Source organism: Amphibalanus amphitrite, unplaced genomic scaffold, assembly GCF_019059575.1.
Source record: "Amphibalanus amphitrite isolate SeventyFive unplaced genomic scaffold, NRLGWU_Aamphi_draft 000041F_arrow, whole genome shotgun sequence".
In the NCBI taxonomy this organism is placed as follows: Eukaryota; Metazoa; Arthropoda; class Thecostraca; order Balanomorpha; family Balanidae; genus Amphibalanus; species Amphibalanus amphitrite.
The window spans coordinates 135,026-153,427 of NW_024881537.1; the positions used below are offsets into that span (position 1 = coordinate 135,026).

At 47.7% G+C, this 18,402-nt stretch overlaps 2 protein-coding genes across 4 annotated transcripts in view; one reads left to right on the forward strand and one right to left on the reverse strand.

The window, feature by feature from the left end:
* Positions 1–4,516: 4,516 nt before the first annotated feature.
* On the reverse strand, positions 4,517–13,569 carry LOC122375470 (40S ribosomal protein S12-like). Its single transcript, XM_043354880.1, has 4 exons — positions 13,178–13,569; positions 13,037–13,074; positions 5,279–5,522; positions 4,517–4,834 (listed from the first exon to the last, which is right to left on the reverse strand). The coding sequence occupies exons 2-4, from the start codon at positions 13,051–13,053 to the stop codon at positions 4,664–4,666; spliced, it is 432 nt and encodes a 143-aa protein (XP_043210815.1). The 5' UTR covers positions 13,054–13,074; positions 13,178–13,569; the 3' UTR covers positions 4,517–4,663.
* Positions 13,570–14,063: 494 nt separating this feature from the next.
* LOC122375480 (broad-complex core protein isoforms 1/2/3/4/5-like) overlaps positions 14,064–18,402 on the forward strand; it is a 28,893-nt gene continuing 24,554 nt past the window's right edge. For all 3 annotated transcript variants that reach the window (XM_043354891.1, XM_043354896.1, XM_043354904.1), the window contains exons 1-2: positions 14,064–14,217; positions 16,306–16,546. In XM_043354891.1, the coding sequence (XP_043210826.1) occupies positions 16,358–16,546 (189 nt within the window). In that variant the 5' untranslated portion in view covers positions 14,064–14,217; positions 16,306–16,357. The remainder of the gene's footprint in view (positions 14,218–16,305; positions 16,547–18,402) is intronic.

Below are 18,402 nucleotides of genomic sequence, written 5' to 3' on the forward strand. Positions count from 1 at the left end.
AAGAAACAATACCAATACAGGCTTACAGTTTAAGGCTCGACATTGTGTTGTCTACGATTAGACAGCTGATAACTCATTCCCGTACGTCGTATGGTCGTCAAGGCCCTAAAACATAAGGTTGGACGAAGTTTTCTACCAAAAATGTACTAGAATAGCGCACGAGTCAAAGCTATTTCCGTTGTTTCTTTACAAATATGTCGCAAACAAGCTTTTTCTGTAATAAATCATTATTTTGAAGTTAAGCAACCAGTTGCTATAAATTCGATAAGCAAACACTTATTTTTTATATAAAAGCCTAGCTGATATAGTCCAACTCTAGTTGAATAATCAAGTAGCTACTAAATTTTCCAGATGTGACACAGATTGCGCACTTCAGACAAATGCGTTGCTAGGGCGTTGCTAAGGACTCTTTCGCATGTTTTGCTGCCCGGTTTTTGTAATGAAGTGAGGGAAGTGAGATGGACAGGCTTTTTGATTTTTTTCTGGTTTTCTAGGACCTTCTATTATTTAACTTGACATACTTTTCTTGCTTTTTTATCCGAGGCCTTTTAAATAGTTGGTAGATTCTAGCGTGGAAATAAAAGGGCGAGCAGGCCACTGGGGTAGGAATGCAAGTCGACTGATAGTGAAATAAAAGGTAGAAGTGTCTGTTCCATAATAAATTTAATGTGATGTGATGGAACATGAAGCAACAGGATCAGACGCAAGAACCACCAATTAAGAACCCAGAACCAGCAAGCGCCATGCAATCAAGAAGCAGCCATGGTAACGTTTGAGCTTTCAGAAAACCTTGGAAGACGCCAGACGGTGAGCAATCAAGAGATCTTACAAGACCAGTAGTTAGGTACTTGAAAACGAGAGCCGCCAGGAAGATCAGTAGATTCTTCAATGGCAACACATTTCAACATCTATCTAGCAATGATTTGCACCAGCGAGGTGCTATCATTGTGTTTTGTGTCCAGTGTCTGTATCCCTAACTGCTAAAAAATATTTGTCAATAAATAAACAAATAATGCGTCTTTTTCTACTGAAAGTAAGTTCTCCAAGTGGCAGGGGATGAATAATAGAAGGCACCTACCTGATTAATTGTCATCTATTCATTCATATTCTATTCATATTCATTGTCATAGGCAATGCAGGGGCGTCGATCGGCAGCGCCCTTACTGCATGGTACTGCGGATCGTCAATGGGTTTCTTGATGACTCCGACTCTGACTCAGGCTTTCAAAAATCAACTCTGACTGATTTCAAATGTCGGCTCTGACCGACTCCGACTCCACAGCCCTAGCAGGTCTGCGGAGGCAATGGATTTTTGGTGACTCCGACTCCGACTCTGGCTTTCAAAATCGACTCTGACACTGACTCTGGTCAGAACTGTCGACTCCGACCGACTACAACTCCGACTACGGAACCCTGAAAGGTCTGCGGAGGGGGATCGAATTTCGGTGACTGACTCAGACTCCAGCTTTTAAAATCGACTCTGACTCCGACTCGACGACTCAGGTCAGAACTGTCAACTCCGACCAACGTTATGACTCCGACTCCTGAGCCCTACTGCCAGCTATCACGCCAGGGAGCTGCAAATCGTATGTTCCGAGGCAGTTAATGGCATTAAAGTCGACAATGCCGCTGAATCGCACTATAAAACGCCCTTATTGGCTGCAAGAAGCGCGAAAGTTAGCGCATCACCACTGGAAAACGTGACAAGATATCGATTAATTGGCCCTGGATTTGGATAAACAACATGTTGATGATCATATTAGCACGCATCTACATTATCATCTATCTCAAGGTTGCCCTTCAGGCGGCTCTAAACTATGGCAATTTCCCTATCTTCAACATGTAAATGCCCTCGGGCGTCCTCGTGGTGACGTAGGCATGGGAGTGCCAGGTTGGTAGGAACTAGACTTCGACGCCCCCTGATGGTCGTAACACTATAATGACCTTTGCTTATTGTCACAAGTGCGCCGCATTCGCGATTGTTGCCCGCCGCCTGTTTGAAGGTGAGCCCCCGACTGGAAAAAATGCACGCTTTCGTCGAGAACTCGAGCGTAGTTGGGCGTTTGCGCCGAAATTTTTCGGCGTACTTCGGCGTAAATCGACGGTTTGCGCCGAAATTTTCGGCGTACTTCGGCGTAAATCGACGGTTTTCTCTATCTCTCTATCGCAAACGGCTCCGGAGCAGTCGCGAAAAACCCGTCAGGGGGTGGCACCAACCCCCCTCGGCCGGCGAGGGTTAAATGTCTTCGGGAGTTAAACATCTTAAATATCACTTATCTTGTCTCGTGTTCGTCTCAGGGTATTTAAGTCATGTTCAGTGAACCTGATTGTGACTCTCCCACGGCGGGAACAGTTCACCGATCGAGAGTGAGGTTATGGATTGTCGGATCCCCTAGTTCAGATAACGTATGCTATCGTTTGCGTATTGACCGTTGTGATTCCTGTATTTCCGGCGTGTGGTTTGCGAGCGGACGCTGGCAATCGGTCCCGCGTGGCCTGGTATCTGCCCGATCCCATCGGCCGTGCTTGCACCACGCCTGTTGAAGGCCCCGTCAGGCGTCAGTCACCGGCTGGGCACATACTGCTGATCAGAGCCGGGCAACAAAATAAAGGTTACGTTATGGAACATGCCAGTGAGTTTGTGAGTCAGGAGATTTTGTGATAGCGAACGCTGGTGCTCGGTCCCGCATGGCCTGCTGATATCTATTGTCTGCCCGATCCCGTCGACCGTGCCAACAACCGTCTGTAGACAGTAGTCACTGGAAGACGGCCACACACACACGCCAGCCCCCCCCCTCGACGAAAAGTGAGTGGCTACAGCCTGCAGCCATCAGTAAGCCTTGAAAATTTTCGGCGCATGAAGCATGGCTTGGTAAAATAATTTCGGCGCATAAACCCTTGCGCCGAAATTTCGGCGCATCACCTCCGCCGAGAACTTCAGCGTAGTGGAGGCATTTTTTCCAGTCGGGGGTGAGCCCACTACAGTTGTTATACATATCTAAAAACCGATAAACTTTTAGGCGAAAAAGGCACTATTCCAGGCCCATTTTTGATTTTTTTGCGATATTAGGTAAAAACAGAAGCTTCTTATCCTAGGAAAAATAAAACGGGAAATCTTTCAAAGGTGGCACACTACCTTTTAAACGCCCCCAGCCGATAACTCGAGAACCAATAGGCGCAGCGAAACGCACTAGGCGGCAAACGAAAGAACGCGACGAGACGCTTCAGATGAGTACTTTAAAGTTGAATTTTGAGGTCACAGGTCGGGTCAAGATCAGGTCAAACACCTGAAATCGGGCTTTCAGTAGCATGGACTTCAGGACTTCGCAATGGGCGCCTCTCGTCATAAACTCTGTCAAAACGGTGCACAATCCATCATATAAGGTCTACAAGAGTGTCAGCTCCATGTAGGGGTCAGTCAAGCATAGGTCAGGGACAGGGTCAAGGTCAGGTCAACCGGGTAGGCACATATCCCCGAAAATCAAAACTGATATTCGCAGCCCGTGACACATGTTCATTGTTCATGGGTAATTTGGGGCGTAGAACACGATGGTGACATTCATTTTATCATATGTGTACGCGTTTGGCTCAAAAAGCTCAATTTAAGAAATGCATGTATCATGGTCGTCAAGTAGTCACGAGAAATTGCCAAGTTTTAGTTCAAGAATTTGGAAAATGCGGAACGGTAATCAATAATCGAAGATAGCCATTTGATTGTTCATGGTATTGGCAGTCTAATGGCGTTTACGGCATGTCTATTCTGTGATTTTATACGATTTTTTTGAACATATGCCGTTTTTGGTCGAAAACTCAGAAATCATGACGTCACTAAAACCTCGATATCTCAAAAAAATTTCCGACCGATTTTTTTGAAACTTTGTCACAATAAACTTCAATCAATTCCCTACAGGTACCCAAAATTTGGCGCATGGCCCGGCGAAAAAAGTGGGGGCGTTTAACGCCCCCCCCCCCCCCCCAGCAACTCGCGGGTTAATTCGAGTTTCGAGGGGTGTTCACGGGCACCGTAAACTGCTGCGTGCGGTGTGTCCAGCAGGCGTGGGGGTAGGGGATGTGTAGGCGGTTCTGACGTCACGGCTGCGTGCGGTGGACGGTCCGCTGTGGCCAGTCCCGACCGGCCACAGCGGTCGCTGCGTGCGGTGACGGAAGGCTGACGTAGGGACGTAGTGGGCGGAGCTTAGAGCCTGTGTACGGTCCGACCGCACACAGGGTCCGTGAACAGCCCTCCGGACTCAAGACAAAAAAAAAAAATCGAATACTATCATGGCTTCAAATTTACCAGAGTATATACCGTATACTGCACTGAGCCTGGGTGCAGTTTCATCACCGAAATTTCCATTGCTTACTAGTGTCTCGTGGTCTGCGTCTATCGCACGTGATTGTCGAACTATTGCTAGTGCTACGTCTGCTGCGAAGCGCTGTGATAAACCCAAATCGGGAAAACTGAAGACTCCTCGCCTCTTGACCACTCGGTCCATCACTCCTTCAAAACTCTGCACTGCAGTTTTTCTCTTTTTTTTTGTATTACCCGACGCTCCGTGACGCCGGCCGGAGCGCGGTCACGGTGGTGCGCGCTCCGGCCGGGACGGCGGCGGGGCGAGGCGATAAAACAGTGGCGTGTCCATCGGCCCTCCGTCTGGGCGTGCTCAGTTGCGGCCCTTCTTCTTCAGGTAGTCCATGAGCACGTCTAGCGCCTGGGTCTCTCGGCCCCAGTCGCAGATGACCACGCACGAGCAGCCCACCACCTTACGGGCGGTGCCCTCGCGGTCGATCTTGCACAGGCCCGACCACTCGCCCAGCTTCTTGTTGTTGTCCACCTGGAGACAGGTTAGGTGGGGTGTTAGTTGATGAGCCCAAAAATCCGTAGCGGGGACACTGATCAGTGATCGCCGTATAAATGGGCCGATGTTTTGTAAACTTAGCCACGTAGGCCGTGACACAGATCATAGCACAATGGCGACGCCAAACAATTTGCCACTCGTACTTTCTTGCTCAAGTTTGACGCTTCTAAAAAGGTACTGGTAACAATGAAACGGGTAATTAGCATTACAACAATTATCAACTAATACAAATACGGCCAATGCAATACAATAAAAAATCGGGCTGAGGAGCTTTATGATGTGATTGAGAAAAAGACACCTGCCTGGAGTGAGTTAAATCCAATTCACTTATTTGAAATACAGCTTGGCGATGGTGGGCTTACAAAGGAATGGTGTATACCATCTGAGGTTATTTGACAGCATCTGTCAACAAGGACGCACCTTGAACATGGGGATGTTGTGCTCCACGCAGAGGGCCTCGACCAGCTTCACGTAGCTGGGCTCGTCGCAGTTGGCGGCCAGGATGCACAGGTGGGCCTTCCTCTTGTCGAGGGCCTTGACGGCCTCGCGCAGTCCACGCACCAGGCCGTCCACCACCATGGCGTTCTTGAGCACCTCCTGGACGGCCGTGTGGATGTCCATCGCCTCGCCGCCCATCACGGGCGCCGGAGCGGGAGCAGCATCTCTGCGCAGCCGCACAAGGACAGAGGTCAGCTGCAGCCGTAGGTAGGCACCCGCGACAGCGGAGGGGGAGCAGTGGTGGACTTCAGGAGGCAGCATTGCCGACAGCCATGGCAACAGGCGGGTGAGAGGCCATGTTAAGCTGTTATTTTTCTTTTTGAATTTCTATCCATTCTAACGGGATTTTGTTATAGTATTTTGCTACATTAGCATGAATTCCGACGTGTTTTCGGTTTCTGCGGGATTTCGGTTCACGTCGTAAAGTTCGTCTCATCGTGAATGCATTGCGCCAGCTACACTGCCAGTCTGGCGCCCCGTGGAACGAAAACCCGCAAATGCAACCGGGGCGCTGTTCGGTCGCAGTTTTTTATCAGCAGGCTGCAAGCATGCTGCTGTTTCTTGGCTCCTCAGTGGCCAAATTCACGTGGCCTATTCATTTGACCAATGAGAGGCCAAAAAGCGCCAGCAATAACTTCCTTGCATGTGAAAACCGACATCATGCTGAAAAAACAGCGGCCGAACAGACCTCGGCCTCTGCCGTGGGGTAAGGTGGGCAGGGGTTTTCGCACCACGGCTACGGTTCAACTACCGTCTAGATGAGTCTTCGGGGGAATAGCCTTTGCATTGTCTATGGCAGAAACTTGAGTATACGCGTAATGGCGCGTTCCATACGAAATCTGGCGCAATATTTGTTTGCTTCTGAACTTGTACTGTGAACTCAAGTGGGAGTGTTTCAATAACAATTTGTGGATTATTTGAGTTTCTTGATATAGAAGTAGAATAATAATATGAAACATTGTGTGAAAACTACAAATACTTACTGATACAATCAATTGTTTAGTATGGGAATTGATACCTATTGTGGAGAGGTTTGTCTGGCAAATGGCATGACAAACTTCGGTATTCTTATAGCAGGCGTCTCACATTGCCACCGGTTTGGGAAAAGTCGCTAGATTCGTCTGGTCTAGAGATATTTCTACCAAATCGCTATATAGGGTAATTACATAGCGGTGATTAAAAAAAAAAAAAACGGAATCTTTTTCTGAGGGAGGGGGGCAAGGGGGGGGGGGTACAACAGATAACTTGTTTCCCGGGAACGCCTGATCGGATTCAGGCTTGCAAGGCCGCGTTGGAAAGCGTTCGAGTAGACAATTAAGCCCAATGGCTAAATAGTAATGCGAATTATCATCGGATACTGGGGGGGGGGGTGCGTGGGGGATTGCCCCTGACCGATAGCTCGGGAACGGCTGATCGGAGCCAGGCTTCTTACAATGCGGCGTTGGAAAGCGTTTGAGTAGACCATCCTAATTAGTAATGCAAATTATCATCGGGATGCTGGAGGGGGGGGGGGGTTGCGTGGGAGGATTGCCCCTTGACCGATAGCTCGGGAACGGCTGATCGGAGCCAGGCATGCAAGGCGGCGTTGGAAAGCGTTCGAGGAGACAAGCCTGAATAGTAATGCAAACTATCGTCGGGATACTATAGGGGGATGCGTGGGGGGGGGGTACTAATGAGGATTGTCTACTCGAACGCTTTCCAACGCCGCCTTGCATGCCTGGCTCCGATCAGCCGTTCCCGAGCTATCGGTCAAGGGGCAATCCCACCACGCAACCCCCCCCCCCCCCACCACCATCCCGATGATAATTTGCATTACTAATTAGGATTGTCTACTCGAACGCTTTCCAACGCCGCATTGCAAGGCTGGCTCCAATCAGCCGTTCCCGAGCTATCGGTCAGGGGGCAACCCCCCACGCACCCCCCCCCCCCCCCAGTATCCCGATGATAGTCTGCATGACTAATTAGGCTTTGGCTTGTCTACTCGACCGCTTTCCAACGCGGCCTTGCAAGCCTGACTCCGATCAGGCGTTCCCGGGATTCAAGTTATCTGTTGTACCCCCCTTGCCCCCCCCTCTCAGAAAAAAACTGACTCCTTCTTTGAAATCACCGCTATGTAATTATATACCCTATAGGTAGCGAATTGGTAGAAATATCTCTAGACCTGACGAATCTAGCGACTTTTCCCAAACCGGTGGCAGCATGTAAGACGCCTGCTAAAAGAATACCCAAACTTCAAGCCTATCATGATCCAGCAGTTGTAACAAATTGTTTTGATGTTACATAGTACCTAATTGGAAACACTGGAGCATGGTTCAAGATGATGTGTTAAAGCTACAATATTTGTGCAAAAGCTTATGACTGAAGAGTGAAAACAATTCTTTATGATTGAAGGATGAAAACAGTTCTATATGATTGCTCAATCAAACATGGAAATGAATGACAAAAGTAGAGTTTCAACATTCTAGCATATGAGAATAACTTCAGAACTTAGTCCTTGTAGTATTACATTCTGTGTTCAGTTCTAGAATGTGTAAGGTTATTTCAATTTCTATGTGTCAGTTGAGGCATAAGTGGATTGCGAAAACACTTATTATTGCATGGAAGATCGGTACTTCAAACTAGTTCTGAGCAACTGATTGGCCTTCCAGTCTCCAGGTCAGGTCAATAACCTAAGTCAGGTAAATAGGGACCCCAGAAAAACTGTCCCAGAAACATATGAAACCTGAAAAACGAGCCCAGAGCCCTGTTCGGGTCCGCGCAAAATATTTTGCAGCGTGTGACGGCACACTTGGAATGACGTCAGCCACTGGCTCCGCCCACTCTCCGCCGGGCCGCCAGAGCCGAGGGCCGCGGCGGCCATTATTCGACACGTGACGAACCGTGGCGCGGATGGGCTGGTGGTTTTCGTTCAAAAACTGAATAAAATGCGTTCAAATGTGGTTAATAGCAATGTGCCACGGAAAAAAAGTGATAATGATACCCAAAAAACAGCATTCAAACCGCTTACAATAAGAAATATAGGACGGTAAACTTTAATTCGCGCCACTTTCGCCTCCTGCAGCTCCTATTTTCTTGTTGCGCAAAACTGAAAGATTTTGCGCGTGCCGACGTCACACATGTGACGTCATACGCCGAAGGGCGGAGCCTGGCACCCGAGAGACCCCTACTGCGCATGCGTGGTGCAAAATTTTGCAGTAGGATGCGCTGCCCGAACAGGGCCCAGGTCATCTAAGGTAAATAACGTCTTGTGACTTTGACATCTGCAATAATGCACGGGTAAGCATCAGCATCATTCCACATGTTCAATTGTTCCTAACTGCACTAACGCACGGATAATGGGTGTTGACATACGTAAAATTGCTATACCGGCCCGACAGTCTCTAGACACGTGTCTCAGGTCAAACATTGTGTCAGTCGGGGAAACTATGGTAAAATCTGCTATTTTTAGCAGTCTGCTATCTTTAGCAGAAATCTGCTAAAAATGGGTACGCATGTGACGTCATCGTACCCAAATATAGCAGATTTGGGTACGGCCCCATACAAAAGCAGATCTGCACCCTAATTGAGGCAAATGCACATCAAATGCCTGGCAGATTCATGATTATAATAGTGCTGAGAATGTCCTCTGATATTTTTGTTCAGATCCGACTATTTTCAAATAATGAATTTGAAAATAGTCTGATCTGAACAAAAATAGCAGAGATCACTCTCAGCACTATTCTCATCATGAATCTGCCAGGCATTTGATGCGCATTTGCTTCAATTAGGGTGCAGATCTGCTTTTGTATGGGGCCGTACCCAAATCGGTATCGGTAACCCTGGCGTCACCGGTAGCGTTTTCGTTCAAGGTTAAGGTTTCCTGTATTAACCCGCGCCCTGATGGAGGGGGCCATTTTGGCCCCCCCCCCCTGTGGTTTTTCTTTAATAGCGAGAAAACGGCGGCGCGCAGCGCCGCCAAATTTTGGGTACCTTACCGGGCATCAATTTGACACCTTCACACAAAATTTCAAGTCACAGGTCACCTCAGGTCAGGAGTTATTGAGGTCAAACTGAGGTCATGTTCGAGCAAAAATGAGCAAAAAACATGACATCTTGAAACGCTCACCAATTCTACAGTTAACAAGCAATTTTAAAGTTCTTTATGTGGTTGTGTAGAAAAAAAACGGTGCTACAAAACTGCTATCTCGGATTTTCGAAATTTTGGTATTTTGACCCCCAAAAATAAAAAAAAATTGATTTTTTTAGAAAGACTCAAAAAATTTCCAAAAAAATTTCGAATTTCGAAAAAAACCGGAATATATGTGATAGTCCCTGCGCTCTTCGATATACATACCAAATTTTAGATCGATACCTCTTTTTTTGGCCAAGTTATAGCGAAAAAAACTGTTAAGAATTGATGACGTCAATTTTTGAACTCAATTTTTAGCAATTCTAGACCTCGTAGCGCAAAACGGAGACCACCATTGAACTCCCCGTGACGAGCTGCATCGAATCGATACCCATTTTATGCAAAAATATCAACTTTGAAATTTGACCTAATTTGACCTGACCTTGACCTGACCTTGACCAAAACGTGACCTAAGCTGGCCCTAAAGTCTGTCTGACCCACATAATCGCATTTGTCATGTAAAATGAACCATAAAACATGTATCACACGACACTTTCATATTGTGACCCCCCCAGTGACCTGACCTCTGTGACCTGACCTGGTATCAGTGACCTCAAATAGCAAAATATGTGTTTGAAGAACATTTCTCCATCGATGATTTTCAATGAAATGCATTTTACTCGATTTTACAACGCATTTCTTGAAATGCCTGTCAACGGTGAAAATTCAACATTTGACCTGACCTGTGACGTCATCGGTTTGACCGAGGTCAATGAAATTGGGTCAAAAGGTAGTTCCCCGCTGGGGCTATCCAACACCGTTTACCGCTTGTCGCTATGTTGCGTGGTTCTCGAGATCTGAGGGGGGGGGGGCCAAAATGGCCCCCCCCCCATCAGACCGCGTTGCTCGGCAGACCCCATCTGGGCGCGGGTTAAGGCCGCCCCACACTGGAACTCGCATGCGGGTTGCGGGTTTGCGGGTTTTGAGTTTGCAGGCTATACTAATTCATAGAGTGATTAGACCGCTCCCTTATGGTAACTTTTGAATGCAGTGAAGCCGGTGCACCTTCAGAAACTTACATATAGTCGCAATACCAGCGCAACGAACCAAAATTCGACTCCAACGAAAAACCCGCAAGCCTCGCAGAACTCGCAGACCTCGCAGCGAGGAAAATCGAAAGTTGACTCACAATCAACTTTTGGAATGCGATGCAAGGTCGCTCGCAAGCTAAAAACATGCAAACTCGTCTGTTAGATGGTAGTGTGGGTCACTCAGCTTAGATTGTATTATTTTATTTCAAGAAACCCGAAAACTCAAAAACTCGCAACCCGCATGCGAGTTTCAGTGTGGGGCGGCCTTTAGGCAGCATTAGGCCACCGTGCCAAGCCGAAGCATGCTGTGACGACACTGGGAAAGAGAACGTACCACGCTATCAGTATCGACTGAGACTCAGATAGACTCAGAACGACTCAGGCAGACTCAAACTGACTCAGACCGACTCAACCGACTCAAATCGATTCCGATCGACTCAGACCGACTCAACCGACTCAAATAGATTCCAATCGACTCAGACCGACTCAGAACGACCCAAACTGACTCAGACCGACTAAAATCGATTCCGATCGACTCAGACCGACTCAGACCGACTCAGAACGACTCAAACTGACTCAGATCGACTCAAATCGATTCCGATCGACTCAGACAGACTCCGAACGACTAAGGCAGACTCAAACCGACTCAGGCAGACTCAAACTGACTCGACCGACTCAGAACTACTCAAACTGACTCAGACCGACTCAACCGACTCAAATCGATTCCGATCGACTCAGACCGACTCAGAACGACCCAAACTGACTCAACCGACTCAAATCGATTCCGATCGACGCAGACAGACTCAGAACGACTCAGGCAGACTCAAACTGACTTGACCGACTCAGAACGACTCAAACTGACTCAGACCGACTCAAACTCAAATCGATTCCGATCGACTCAGAACGACTCAGACAGACCCAGAGCGACTCAGGCAGACTCAAGCAGACTCAAACCGACCAAGCCGACTTAAACCGATTCAGATCGACTCAGACAGACTCCGACTCAGTTTGAGTCGTTCTAAGTCTGTCTGAGTCGCTCGGAATCTATTTGAGTCGGTTGAGTCGGTCTGAGTCAGTTTGAGTCGCTCGGAATCGATTTGAGTCGGTTTGAGTCTGCCTGAGTCGTTCTGAGTCTGTCTGAGTCTGCCTGAGTCGTTCTGAGTCTGTCTAAAAGTCGCTCGGAATCGATTTGAGTCGGTTGAATCGGTCTGAGTCAGTTTGAGTCGTTATGAGTCGGGCTGAATCGATCTGAATCGGTTTGAGTCGGTCGAGTCGGTTTGAATCCGCCTGAGTCTGTCTGAGTCGTTCTGAGTCTTTCTGAGTCGCTCGGAATCGATCTGAATCAGTCTGAGTCTGCCTGAGTCGGTTTGAGTCTGCCTGAGTCTATCTGAATCGGCCCGAGTCTGCCTGAGCCGTTCTGAGTCAGTCTGAGTCGCTCGGAATCAATTTTAGTCTGTTTGAGTCTGCCTGAGTCGTTCTGAGTCTGTCTGAGTCTGCCTGAGTCATTCTGAGTCTGTCTGAGACGCTCGGAATCGATTTGAGTCGGTTTGAGTTCGCCTGAGTCGTTCTGAGTCGATCGGAATCGATCTGTGTCGGTTGAGTCGGTCTGAGTCAGTTTGAGTCATTCTGAGTCGGTCGAGTCAGTTTGAGTCTGCCTGAGTCGGTTTGAGTCTTCCTGAGTTGTTCTGAGTCTGTCTGAGACCTGAGTCGATCGGAATCGATTTGAGTCGGTAGAGTCGGTCTGAGTCAGTCTGAGTCAGTTTGGGTCGTTCTGAGTCGGTCTGAGTCAGTTTGAGTCTGCCTGAGTCATTCTGAGTCTATCTGAGTCTCAGTTGATACTGATAGCGTGGTACGTTCTCTTACCCAGTGACATCACAGCATGCTTCGGCTTGGCACGGTGGGCGGTGGCCTAATGCTGCCTTATACAGGAAACCTTAACCTTGAACGAAAACGCTACCGGTGACGCCAGGGTTACCGATACCCCCAAATCTGCTATATTTGGGTACGATGACGTCACATGCTTACCCATTTTTAGCAGATTTCTCCTAAAAATAGCAGACTGCTAAAAATAGCAGATTTTACCATACTTTCCCCGACTGGTCCTATCCGGGTTCCTCCTGCTCCAGTCCTTACTACCGGCTGCGAAGCAGGAGCCCCACCAGGTAAGAGTACCAGGTAAGAGTGGTGTGCCAGGGTCATGAATTGTTTAAGGAAGGTGTACAATTAAATAATGCAATGTTACATGAAAGTATTGTCCTGGTCCTGATCGGCTGGACGACTGGGGAGATCCATTCAATGCCCTATTTTAGTTCAAGACCTACCGTAAACCGGGGTGACTTTGTATGTATCTGGCATTGATAAATAACAATTTGCGCTAGCGCCACCACACACCAGCTAGCGATTCGTCCAAAAAACAGTACGGCCCTCCTTTGTATCACAGGCCCCACGTGATGCGACATTCATGACGCATATGGTACTTACCCTTCCACGTCAGACATAGCTGGACAATGGAATTCCTTCTGAAAAGAAATAACGCAAAATCATTAGTGGTCATTTTCTGATCATACTGAATGCAAATTGAATGTCTACTGGAAATTATAGTTCAAGAAAATGAATACTTACAATGCGCTCAGCAGCTAGCCGCTAGCATCAAATTCAGAAGGAAGTTTACATGGTAGTGCTGATGAGTCCAGATACTCTTTTTTGAATTTTCTTATTTCTTTTTCCGTATATTATTTATAGAGCTTGAAGCAGCGAATTTTTCTAAAAATAAGGTTGACCAATTTTGAGGAAAAATTCAAACACTTAATTGTTGCTTTATCCACAACTCTAAGAGCCGCCGGTTTCACTGCTCCCAAAAGTCCAAATGTTCACAAGCCCTTTAGCTCATTCATTTTGCGATAATTTCGATACAGCGATCTGTGTATATATAGATGGGATCATTTTGTAAATTGTAAACCACCACTTGCATCTTTTGCAGCATGACGGGCGGGGCTATAAGCTTGCAACAATCCCTATCACCAGCAGTGGCGGATCCAGCTCAGTTTTTTTTTGGGGGGGGGGGCAAACCATAACAATTTATCGATTCTTTCCATGCCTCGTCAGTCGTCCATAGGCGTAATGTTGAAATTATGCCGTTTGGGAGGGGCAAATGCCCATTTTGCCCCCCCCCTGGATCCGCCACTGATCACCAGTATCAGATTCAGGCCTATGTAAACACGGCTAATAACTGGCCACTCGGGTGTTTGATTTTCGTGGTTTGAGAACCACTGAGAGGCACAGTGTCATAAGTACTTACATTTAATTTCGGATTTGGTATGTAGCTTCAAAAATTGATTTATATAGTAATATTACTCTTGATGCAGGTGTTTTTTTATTTTAAAGGGGTGGATTTATTTTAAACGATAAAAAGGGGATAAATTTTTACAAATGTATAGTACTTGACAAAGTTAGTGTAGCAAAACACTTTCGTAAAGAAGTGTAAACAAATTCCATCTCTATTGGCCAGTGAAAGGTTGAGTGACCCCGGGGAGGCGGCGCGGAAGGCGGGCGCGCTGTGATGTGTACTTTCGCTTTTACTTTCTCTCTCCGCAGACTTTCTTTCCATCGAAGCTGGTGAGGGCGGTCGGCTTGGAATCCAGTGCATGGATACTTGGGTGAAGGTAGGTAACATTATGCATATTTTGTTTATTTTCCTTGTTACAGGACAGGGCATTGATTCAGTTTTGAATTTTATTCGAATATCAGATATCAAAATAACTTTGAGATGGGTTAGGGGCAGGGGTTCTTACCCGATAAGCACCGGACTCAGACATAGCTTTTACTACCTAGTATCTATGACCGTGTTACTGCCAAGGGAAGGGATGTACCTAACAAATGGGAAAGTCAAACTTTTGTGGCCACTGTCACTGTTGTTGTTTTGGTTTAGGGCGCATGGCAACTTGGTTCGTGGGCACTGCCTATGCGACGTTGATGATTGATCTTTTCACAGCATGGTTTTCTAAATCATTTGCCAAACTGTTTGTCCAACAATGCATGATGCAGAGCGCTGTTCGGCGACCGGCTAGTACTCTTGCAGGCGCACATATGCTGTGCTTGTTGCCCCGGCAACGGGCTATTGACCAATGAGAAGCGCGCTGCGGGAGGCACAGGGTGAGGGAGGCACAGATATATGAAAAATTGCAGTGATATTGCACTATCCACGCCTCCTATTGGTCAATAGCCTGTTGCCGGGGCAACCAGCACGTATGTGAACACTGGCAAGAGTACAAGCCGGCCGCCGAACAGGGCCCAGGTTGGCAGGGTGATCTTCAAATATTCTCACTAGAGCATATGGTAAAGCTGAACTGAGCTGAACCACAGTGTATATAAAGCTGAACAACTTCACAGTCCACACACTGGTGATTGGTGATTCAAGCTGCAAAACATTGTTTGTGACAATATGGTGTGGTTTTTCCTTAATTTTGAGCCCAGAGTGCAAAAGAGAGATTTGACTGTAACACTTGTTTTTTGCAACCAAGGAGAGACACTATACCTACCCAGAGATCAAGATGTTTTCTAATCAAACCAAACCATACCTGACCTAGCTGCACTAGAGATCCATGGGGTCAGGCTCAGCCAGTGATTGACCCATCATTGTTACATTGAAGTTTATACATGCGGAAATTCTGCAGATTTCCTCTTTTGGTACACAATGTTGACTGTGTTGTGTTCCCTTGACTTTTGATTAGAATTGTCTCCTGATTTGCTGCGTTTTATTTGTCTATCGCTTTTCCCTCCTGCCCGGCCGGCACTCAGTGGCCCAGGCCATGTGTGGGCCACACGTGACCGTGCTGGGCCGACGGCCACGTCCAGACAGTCGTTGACCCACGAGTGTCACCAGGGAGAGGACCTGATAATTCTCTTCCCGGCAACAGCGAAAACAGAGATTCAGCCGACAATGAGTGTGTGAACTGCAAATTGTAAGACTGATAGGTACTGAACTGAATCATGTAGCACAAACATTGCTGAATAGCATAAACCTGCCTGTCCCGTAGCTCAGTTGGTAGAGCATTGGACTCCCGGTAGTGAGAGCCCGGGTTCGAGACGCTCCGGCGCTCGATATTTGAGACTCCTGACGGGTATGGTCTGCGGTTGGTGGGAGCAGCCGCAGCCAGTTGAAGTCAGTTGAGTGGGACAGGCCGTGTCCGGCTTTGAAGGGCACGTTAAACTTTGGCATCTAAATTCTCCCGATACCCGGAATTGCGCGATCGGACGGCAGGGGTCGGGGTCTACGCAACAAGCTCTGCTTAGCGTGGGCTCCGGCTCTGTCAATCCGTCCATTCAAACATTCGAGCTAAATTTAAAAAAAAAAAACATTGCTGACAATTTGTAGCCCATATTCAATATCTTTATACTTCCTATTAAATACCTATTGAGTGACAAATCACAAAGCATGACAATTTTGGTGAGATCTCATCACCTCCAGACCAGACTGACAAGAGTCAACACACTACACCAGCTAGGATGGAAAACTTGCACAAGCCCACACCAATGGACTAGAAATTTGCACCAGACTACACCAAATAAAAACCTAAAACTTCAGCCACAGAATGTGGATATTTGAATTAGAAGATTGTTCAGTTGCAGGCCTGTCCTGTGCATCCATGCATTCCTGAAACATGTATGGGTTCTGTTTGTGCTGGTAGTGCCAGACATTTGCGCCTGTATCCCACATTGATCATCACCGCTCCACTATGTCACGTTTGCAGGTGGCGGGAGCGGCGCGACTGTAGGTGAGCGGCGGGCGGGGCCGGGTGCGACATGGCCGGCGGCGCGCAGCAGTTCTGCCTCAAATGGAACAACTACCACGTCAACATCGCCAGCTCGTTCGACTCTCTGCGCGTCGACGAGGACTTTGTGGACGTGACGCTGGCCTGCAGCGGCTGCCAGCTCAAGGCGCACCGCATGGTCCTCTCCGCGTGCAGCCCCTTCTTCCGGCAACTGCTCAAGGTGGGTGCACCGGGCAGGCGGCACGTGGGAGACGGTGGTACGGCTGACATGGCAATAACCGGGCCGATCTACGTCGGGTATTTCTTCCTCGTGCGAATCCCGATTATTTGTTGGTATATAATGGATTGTATAGACACTCCTGGCACTCCGTGCCCTAGTTCGTGTATTCACGTTAATCGGCCTTCGCGGCTCTTCATTTACGTAATGTCGCGAGCATTAAAATGGCATGAATAGGTACAAGAGCAAGCGCACAATCATTCATTCGCGCTTTCGAAAAAAAAATGTCATGCGAGCGCCAGCTTAAAAGTAGGATAGGATGGACTGCTTTTGCAATAAGAATGCCCTCAATGTCCGTTTGAATGAGACTATGTCATCGTAAATACTAAATAGCACAGAATTGGTTGTAGGCTTCCACAGCTCCGTACACCAGCTGTCTCCTACCCGCCTCGGCACGTTTTCTCGATAGCCGTAATCGACCAGCGTTCCGCGTGTCCTGACCATGATCGGCAGCACTCACCAACCTACTCGCGAATTCCTCTAGAGTGACTAGCGTCGACCATACGCCGTGCGCTGCACACCCTATGGCACAATATCAGGCTAACTATCTGCGGTTGTTTCCTTCATAACTCATGTAGGTAACATGTCAGATATACGGGCTCGTTTGCGACGCCCGCTGATCACTTATGCTGCATCATGTAGCCTTTGGCACAACGTTTGTGTGAAATATTCTTTAACACAATCGTCGTATTTACCTTTGGCTACCAATATGCTAAAGAAAAAGTCCTAGATATACATTTCACACATCCTGGCATCCATATCAATCGCAGAAAGTTTTGTAGCAATCTTTCAGTCGGCGTAGCTAGGGCGAACATCTACTATTTTCTTGAGGTGACTCAACTATGGATACAGATTGCCGGCAAGGCGCCTACTGAGCTACATTACCTGACCTGACCGGACTTACCCAAATTGCATGAAGACATCATGATTCATCTTTGATCAAAAGTAGCATGGAATTCGTGATCTGGACAAAAAAAAACATGTTTACCTCACTTTACGGAGTTCTAGGAGATCGGCCCATACTCCGACTTTTGGGTCAGTTGATTCATTTCGAAGATCAGCAAACTTGAATCTTAGAATTGGGTATCATCGAATTTCTCTCCTCACGGGAAGCACGCTCGTTTTTCCGCGAAGCTCCAGCTCGATCAGGGGCCTAGTGGCAGGGGGTTTAACGGACCCCCTCCCCCCTCCCCCTCCCCCTCCATATATGTATACATGAGACGCTGTAAAAAGGCCAATACGGGCGAGGATTAACCCATCCCGGCCGATGAAATCACCCAAGGCGATCCGACATCGTTAATTAAACAGACTGCAGTGTTGTTTCCATCGTCTAACGTGCTTTATAGAACGCACCCGGATATTCAGTGAAAGTAACTTTTTGCGCTATTTTATTACCTTCGATGGTGTAACTTGATGTTAATTGCTAATGCTTACTAATCCCAAATCTCGACGAAAAGTTTTTCTGCCTACTTCTGTAAAAATTATAATTGTTCATATGCAAAAAAAGTTAACAAAGCTAACCTCGCGATGGTAAATACATCCACACTTGTGGTCCATTCCTTCCCTTCGTGACCGTTGGCTGGTCGTTTTTTTTTTCTGGCTGGGGGCCGGTTTGGCCACCAGCGGGGCCGGTGTGAACCCGCCGCGTGTCGCGCCACGCCGCGGCGCCGTTCCCGGTAAAAGCGCCCCATTTGGACGAAAGCACGTCTGTGGCTGCGAGCGCGGCGGCGCCACGCCGCTCACGTCGGCGTCTGGCTGAACACGGCTGTCTGATCTGCTCGAGTAAATCATGCATTTGA

Bases quoted from the DNA above. Each gene is read 5' to 3' on its own strand.
- LOC122375470 (XM_043354880.1), bottom strand. The intron at 4,835-5,278 runs GTGCGTCCTTGT...ACCTGTCTCCAG, and splicing joins ACAACATCCCCATGTTCAAG to GTGGACAACAACAAGAAGCT.